Genomic DNA, 8,750 nt, shown 5'->3' with positions numbered 1-8,750 from the left:
ATTTTGGCCACATGAGCCTCAACAACATCACAATCCACCACAACTCCACCCCTCACAGTGCCCGCACCGCTCCACTCCCTCACAATACCCTTGCTCAACAAAAAGCCTACAACTATACAGTCACCAATGCCAACATATTGTTATAGTTATGGGCTCGCAGCAGAAAAGTGTTCCAGATTGCGGGTTGTAAAATATATAACACAAAACTTTTTCTGAAAACTTATAATGCGAAAAAAAGAAATTAAATAAACATTTAGAATCTAAAAACAAAGAAACACCTTCCCTTTTCTAAAAGATTTCCGATGTTCTAGATTTAAAAAAAAACAAAAAACAGACCCTGTCAGACCAGGTGAAAAATGGTATAGGTTTAACACCCCTATCAACACAAGTAGGTCATTAAAGAGGCGGCTGTCAGACCTGCCTGTCCATATTGTAAGTTAAAAACTACAATCAAAGTTCACAAGTAGAGCGTGAGCCACATCAATACAAACCAGTCCTCTTGACACAAACATTTTTGTTTCCATCACAGGGAAAGAAGAGAAAACAATGTATTTTGAGAAAACAGTGCAAAGGAAAAAAAGAAAGAAAGCACCTCTTCTAATCACTTTCAATTCTCTAAATTTTTACTTCAGTATTCTACATTGACAGATCCACTGCTGTACTTCAGTTAGACATATGGACAGGGTAGTGAAGCTGTATGATTTTGTTTTGCCGGCTAGACCGATAGGTATGTAATAAAACGCGTATTTTTAACATGTTCTAGAACTTTTGAACGACTAAATTATACTTTGGAACCAGCCAGTCAAACGCATAAATTTTCTTATGTACTACACTCAAATTGAAGAAGTTTGTCGAGTTTTTCTAAAAACAGAATTTCACTTCTAAAAGGACTGAGAAATTAATCAATTTCAAAAAGTGAAAAAACAAAACAAAAAACAAGTACATCAAACATGTTCTGGACAATAATGTGAGAAAACAAAAAGTACTGACCTATTGTGCCACCAATAGGTAAAAATCTGCATTATTATATTATAATGAAATAAACAACAATGAAACCAAAATAAAAAGTTCCGGACATGTGACCTACTCTTTACTCAATAGCATTCATGACAAACCGACTCTTCTTTTATTTTAATCTCTTTATAATATCTTCCAGGGAGACCCAAGAGGGCATCGCACTGTGTACCGAGCAGCAACCCACATTCTAAATACCTCACCCAATTAAAACAATTTGAGTCTTCAAGCTATGTGCACAATGCGAATACGACGTTGTTCTTGTTGCCATAAAAATCAGAGAACACTAATAATAGTTCTGAAGCACAGATATATCACAAGAGGAAGAAAATCATGGCATGTAAGTTCAGGTATTTCTGTAGAAAACAAAAGCACCTTTCAATCAGTGCAACACCGTGGACAAGGACACAACCACACATAAGAAGGGAAGGGTAGGATGGAGGAGGGGAGAGGACATACGAGGGGATGGAGAGGAGATAGGGGAGCCAGAGGAAAAGGCATAATTAGGAGAAAAAAATAATTAAATTGAACAATCAATACTGTGGTCAGCGACACTGTTAAAATAAAGATTCATGAAACCTCATAACGAGAAGGACTTTGTTGACAGCTACACGAAAATGAAGAGGTCACAAGTGTTTTAAAAAATTACTAGAACAATAATTACATGATAGCATTGAAAAACTTGACCTTGAGTATGTTAAGACAGAATTAGCCATACGTAAAACTATAACGAGGAATTATGGCATTATAATCATCACCATCATCATCATTCTGTACATCGCCACCAACAATTTGTCTCATCAAGGTGAAAGATTTCGCAAGAAATGTAAAGCACAGCCTTTGTGGTTATGACAAACAGGCAACACACATCCACGCAGCACGGAGCGGTCACCATGTCGCCACAGCCTAGATCAGGCGGAAGTGCCTGATTTGTCCGCTCAGACGAGACCACTCGTACTTGACGCGCACATACTGCACAGAGCCGCGCACAAACAGGAGGAAACCTGGAGGGGGGGGGGGGGGGGGGAGGAGAGGGAACAAAGGAATTAAAGACTATGGTTACAATGACAACAACAAAAATAAGAAGCTTGCAAACGGTGGATAGGGGAAGGAAGAGCAGAGGGATGACTATGATACTTTTACCTAAGGCCACAGTTCAGAATAGGCCAGCTTGGAAAGTAAATCTAGTAAAAATTATCCAATGTAATCACATTTATAGTTACTGATGTAAAAATAACCTTGCCAAAAATGAGCTAAAATCAACAGGTCGACTTTATCGTTTAATTCCCAGTGCTAGAAACAGGGGATGTAACTCCAGATGACTCTGTCGCGAGCAGAAAGTACCGATAATGTCATGAGAGCAGTTCTACACCGAAAGTTTGGAAATTTTGCGAGTTTTAAAGAAAAATTAGTCACTTTTCGCTGCCAGGCCCATAAGGCCACCAAATTTTTGACATTTTTGATCCTAACCAGACCCCAATAATGATCTCCCAGTCGGATATATCGATAAATATGACCGTTGAAGACCATTGCAATGTTCCGCATAACATCGATGACGATTTTGACGATAGTGGAATTGGCAGGGGATCACCACTAAAGCTACCAGAGGCTAGATCTACGGCTGGGTCTAATGATACTTTGACTGCAGTGGGGTCGGGGATCACACACAAGACTTAACTCATAGAGTTGGTCCTAAAAACCAGCGTTTTAATCTTTTCCCCTTTTGTTCAGACTGTATTCATATATATAAATAACATTTTCAAACTTCAGTAAAATCTAACAACAATTAAAGACACAGTAAACAAAATAATGAACCAACCTAATTTTTTCTAGTATCTCAATTTTAATTTATCCTTTAACCCTTAAAACCCTGAATTCTTTTTTTTCACACTTCCCTAGAATCCTGAATTAAAATTGATCATCATCAATTTTAATTCAGGATTCTAGGGAAGTATGAAAAAAAAGAATTCAGGTTTTAAGGGTTAAAGGATAAATGGCCGCTGGATCGGAAAAGTAAGGGTTAAAGGATATATCGGGAAACAAACCTGGCATGGGGGGTACAAATTTAAAGGGTATGTCGCTAAACAAACTTTTTTTGAAACAAATTTTTTTTAAATGAGCATATATCCCTGCTTAACTTATAAGGCTGCAACCAAGGCAAGGATAGCTGTTAAAAAAAAAAAGAGAAGAGGGACCCCCCCCCCCCCCCCAATGGGTTCATCCGTCATGTGGTGCCTTCCACCACAAAAAAAGTAACAATTCCTTTCCAAAACTTCCAAAAAAACAACAAATCCCGGAGAACTCACCACAGAGGACAAGGAGCCACCACAGCCACGAGTCTGCATCTGCTAAGTTACTGCCCCAGTTGTTGTGCTGAACGGGAAAGAAAAAATCATCACCTCATAGTCTCTAACCAATTTAAAGCCCACTGCAGGCCGCTCACTCATAAAAACAATTAGGAAGACACAAATACAGTTTCTAGGACACTTAAGTCTTTCTAAAGGCCTTGAACATCTTGCTCTCACTGGAAAGATAGAAACCAAACAAAGAAGGGGGAGACTCAGAAAAAAATGAATTTTTTTTTCAGAGCATACGAGCAAAGAAATGAATGACGAACCATTATCGCCGATGTGATTCAGATCTGGCACATGATGATAATGATGATCTATCTTTGCAGGGATCCAGCTAGGCTCCCACTATAATACATTGATGATAGAATATAGAGTTACCCAGTGCATACCCTAATTTTCTGTCATTTTCACGTTTGAATGTGGATGGTCACAACCTCGGAACACCACTTCGAATCATTCTTGATAATAGTAGTTTCAGCATAAATTTCTTTCACTGCTGCCCTTATTACTACATTCCTTGAGAATCATCGCACAGACAATTTCTCTAGATCTAGACAAATTTGCAAAAAATATTTTACTGATGGCGATTTTCTGTCTAAATTCACAAGTCAATTAACTTGATCAACTTGCAGATTTTCCAGCAGCGGCTATCCAAAGACAGACCAAAAGAATGAGTGAATGAAAGAAAGGAGTAAATTCACACATAAAGTTTGCTATCATAGCTAGCAAGATTTTGATCAATGTGCAGGTAAAAACTGTATTTCCGACCAACCCGGGATGAATGCATAGCATAATAAAGGCTGATTGCAGATAGGCGATCTGGCAAGTTCCTACAGCATCGTAAATATCCATATAAACTACGAGTGAAATCACAATGAACATTCACTCTCTGTATTTTTACTCTTTTTGACAAATACTTACCTTAGCTAAAATGTTCAAAACCATGGGCCAGGAGAGATTATGTTCGACAGAGGTTTAATTGCATTTCATAGTTGTTCGAAAATAATTTTTTATTGTGACCTTCACATTTGAGGTCAAGACGAGAAATGCAAACCTTAACTTCATTTACCCAGAACATCCAGCTCTTTACCACTGTACAGTTCAACATGCATGGCATAGCCATTGATATTGCATAACTTCAAAAATTGAAGTACCAGTATGATAATGCCATTGTACACAATGGACCCGTTTATTCTTAGACTCCCCTCTCCGTCAGCACAACTGAGGAGCTCAGGCCTCACCTTAGCTATCGCGACCCACTTGACGATGGAGAGCCCCAGGCCAGACAGAGCTCCGCACCGGCCAGCAACCGTGTTGGAGACACACAGGGAGAGCAGGAACCCTAGCCAGTTGAACAGAAACGAGACTGGGGACAGAGAAATAAGCACACATCATTAGCAATGTTTGCACATTCATAACTCCAGATAATTATGTTAGCACACTCATCTTCAGAGGGCATTGGTAGTCCAGAGGAAAATGAACACAGTAGTGTTGAATCATTCACACCTAGAAAGAAGTTCCTTTTGTCGTGAATAAAAATATTCAAGTCGACAAATAAATAAAAGGTGGTCTAAAAGCCGTGAGAAAGATTCTCATAAAGTATAAAGCATATGTTTTGATTTTTCATTGTAAAAGCGAAAGTGTTTAACGTTCCTCTCAACACAGTTGGGTTATTTAAAGGGTGAGACCTCTGAATTTAATGTCCATCTCTGATTACACCGAGAAAATTGGATTTAGAAGCTTGAAAATTCAACAAAACAATTCGAAATCAAGAATATCCTTTTGAGGTTTCTAGCCAGGGCTCCCCGCCCTTTAGTCAAACATAGTACCAACTGAATAAATAGAGCACACCGATTTTTCATTTTGAAATGAAAAGAGAACATATATTAAACTAAAAAAGACAGAATCAATAAAGCCTGCAATATGAACTTTTCAGTTTCAGTTTCTTACTAACAGAAAATTGACCTGTGATGTAATCTTTGACTTACTCAGAAAGGTGCAAATAAACATTCCATCTGTGCCAATAGCAATCTCAGCTGCCCCGTCCAGACTTGTCAGCTGTTGACACAATGGAGAGACCAACAATAGCGTTAGTTTAGTTTGGTTTGGTAAGAGCACTTGCAACACAATTAGGTCATATGTTGCGAAAAAAGAAGTGTTACAAGAGAGGACACAAAATAGAGGGAGGAAAGATAAGGACAATACATGTTTGATAGGAAAGAAGTAACAAACCCCACCAGAGCACCCACCAGCCACCCACAACATTAATGTTAATTCATACTCAAAAAGGAAAACTACATCTCTACCATCACCATACACAACTTCAAGCAAACATAGTACAAAGGTCAATAAATCTATACACACAAAACCAGCTGCTTGGGTTTTAGTTTCAGAAGAAAGAAGCACATCTGCACAAAATAAGAGGTACTTAATGCTGGGGAACAGAAAATAGACTGAAACAACAGAGGGGAAAAAAAAGAAGTTAGAACCACCAGACAGTGGTGTTGCCCCCGAATCATCCCTTTACTCAAAAAGGAAAATTGAATCTCAATTACCATGACATAGTGTCAGTAAAACGAAACCTGTACGACAACACTCAACTGTTTATCTCCCAGTCAGTGTCAACAGAAAATCCTCCCTCTTACAAAACTTATCAACTGTGTCCAAGGCTCTCTACAATAAGTAGTGGGATAGGAAAATTAATTTAAATATTAACATACATTCTTTTTAAAAATTCTGAATAGCCACAGAAAAAGCATTCATGAGATATTCCATGCATCTCTTGTCTCCCTCACTCAACAATAATAACTCTTCATTCACAACATTGCCAGTCACGTCTGTTGAGAACTCACCCACATCCTACATTCTCTTCTCCTCCTCCAATGCCCCTCCCCCCGTCCCCCTACCCCTCTCCTTCAATCACAAACAGCAATTAATTGTATTCGTAGTATAAATTTGGCATTGAAAACTCACCCGTCCCCCCTCACAGTCAGAGTGAGAAGCAGCCGCTGCAGCTTCCTGTTCCACTTTGGTTCTCTCAGCCTCCTCGTAGGTTGGTAAGGTGGTGGCATCCACGTAGTTAGGCAGTTTTGCCGGTCCATAGGCAGGTGTGTCTGGGGGAGGGGGGGCAAATGAACACATGACTATAGCAGCCATGGCCTGACATGTCTACGGAGCTCAACGAATTACAACGAGCACACACCATCAGAGCCCAACATCTTATCTTAACACTTTGCAGTCACACAGCCAGCAGTACAAAATACCCCATCTGGTTATCCAGCCAGAAGAGTGACTGCAACTGATTTCTCAGGTGGAGTATGCTCACCAGAGATTTTTTTCTGGCCTGAACCTTCGAACCATTATGACAGAATCCAATTTCATAGGACATTTACAAAGAGAGTTTAGTTTTAGTAGATGTTTTACGGCGCTCGCAACTGCATAAGGTCATATGAGCGCCAAGGGGTAAATGTCAACAGAGAAGTCCTCTGCTCACCTTTCTAGCTTCAACAGCACAAAGCCTGCTTCGACTATCAAGGCACCCTAGAAATAGCAGGTCACAAGAGTGTGACAAACAAACATAATTTAAATACAAAAGAAGTAGAGGAAAATGACGATAGTAAGGATTAGGAAAGAAGAAGCAGCAGTTCCCTGTTGCAGTTCAGGAACTTATGAGCATGACACTGATGAATAAGCCCATTTACAATTACAATTCTACTGTGCACAAGAACTCGAGATGTTAATATCCCCCCCTTTGGGAATGGCCCACCAAGACACTTCAGTCAGTAGCACCGCCCCGGGAGGTAACAAAGTGAATCGTTAGTTTCACCTCAATAAAATATTAACACCAAATATAAGAAGAACCAGCAGATCACGCTAGAGCACCCATCAACCACCCATATATCTGTATAGAAGACTTCTGTTTTCTCTACACACAACCAACCAAAATTTTTTTTTTAATTGGGCAACAATTGGGAATTCACACCGTTCAGCACAAAAATGTGATCATCATCATCATCAATCATGTGAAAGACCAAAACAAATCAGGTCCATAGTACAGCACAGTAAGAAAGGACAAATTAGAACTGTCATACTTATCGTATCACTTAAGACCCAGAAACTAACCCCCCCCCCTCGATAAAACTTTTATTTCAACAGTGATTATCTCAGGATTTAGATGGTGCAAACACTGAATGTTTTTTTAGCCATTGCATCTGAGCGAGATAGTCATCATGCCTTATCACAGATCACAGTGGTTTTGACGATCTATAGAACAGCCTGACCAGTATCATGTTACAGATTACAGTAGTTTAACAATCTATAACAGCCTAACAATCATGTTACGTTCCAGATAGTTTTTAAGATTTCGTAAATTTTTAATAATAATATCAAACAGCATTTGTATAGCGCCTATCCCAGCTCAGCAGCAAGCTGTATGCGCTTGAATTTTTTAAAACAGTATGATTCTCCCTTTTGTAAAAAAATGGAAAGTTTTCTTTACCTGTCAAGAGGTATTCATGCTACTTTCTTCATATTGCAAATATGAATGACGCTCAAGGCAGCTTCTTTTCAGAGCAAAAAAACAGAATGCCGACCACAAAGAAATAAAGGAATCTTTCCATGCCAAATCCAGTATTAATATCAAGTCAACACCCCCCCCCCGAAGCAAAAACACCAAAGTTCACCACCTACCTCCTTGTTGTTCCACTACAGCAGTCTCAGAGTAGCCTGGAGGAGGAATAACCATTGCCATTGCAACTGGTTCTGCTGGAACATTTTGTTCTTCAGAAGGGAGCTGAAATAAAAAGAAGTAAAACTGTAAAACGTACCATCTAGATTTTAGGACCCCATGCCTATACCATCACCATTATTTGTTGATGCTTAGATTTGGTAAGAAGTTTAACGGCACTTAAAACACAAGTCATATATAAGATTAGAGATGTTACTAGAGTAAGATACAAACAAAGAAAAGAAGGAGGACATGTTAATTATGAAAGGACAATAGATGCTAAAAAAGGACAGAATGTGCAAACCACACCAGAGCACCCGTGAACCACCCACCCACTTGTTGACGCTTCGTTACAAGCTGAGCCTCGTCTCTGAAAGGAAAGATCCAACTTAAATGCATTTCACCTCCTTTCCTGTTCTCTAGTTATGTTCTGTCATGATCTGCTTTCATCATATTTAATTACATCTACCCTCGCTGACTCCAATTTGTTTCACAATTTAGAAATTGTTCACATTATGTGCAAGCTTTGAATAAAAAGAATATAAAAGCAAAAAACTGGGAACCTGAAAAATCTGTTCGCTCTATGTGTGTGCGTCTTTCCCAATATAATATCCTGACGGCCACCTCTATAAGACGGCCACCTGTACAAACGGCCACTT

General features: G+C 39.2%; 1 protein-coding gene across 1 annotated transcript in view; it reads right to left on the bottom strand.

Moving 5' to 3' along the window:
* Window positions 1–598: 598 nt before the first annotated feature.
* Window positions 599–8,750, bottom strand: part of LOC101852398 (NEDD4 family-interacting protein 1) — a 19,819-nt gene continuing 11,667 nt past the window's right edge. Inside the window, exons 2-7 of the mRNA XM_005095766.3 lie at window positions 8,055–8,157; window positions 6,339–6,478; window positions 5,354–5,423; window positions 4,607–4,731; window positions 3,321–3,387; window positions 599–2,018 (exon numbers count right to left, since the gene is read on the bottom strand). Of these exons, the coding sequence (XP_005095823.1) occupies window positions 1,921–2,018; window positions 3,321–3,387; window positions 4,607–4,731; window positions 5,354–5,423; window positions 6,339–6,478; window positions 8,055–8,157 (603 nt within the window). The 3' untranslated portion in view covers window positions 599–1,920. The remainder of the gene's footprint in view (window positions 2,019–3,320; window positions 3,388–4,606; window positions 4,732–5,353; window positions 5,424–6,338; window positions 6,479–8,054; window positions 8,158–8,750) is intronic.

This window comes from Aplysia californica, unplaced genomic scaffold (assembly GCF_000002075.1).
Source record: "Aplysia californica isolate F4 #8 unplaced genomic scaffold, AplCal3.0 scaffold00113, whole genome shotgun sequence".
Classification (NCBI taxonomy): domain Eukaryota; kingdom Metazoa; phylum Mollusca; class Gastropoda; order Aplysiida; family Aplysiidae; genus Aplysia; species Aplysia californica.
The sequence above is the reverse complement of the archived record's forward strand: the minus strand, read 5'-3'. Positions and strand labels throughout refer to the sequence as shown.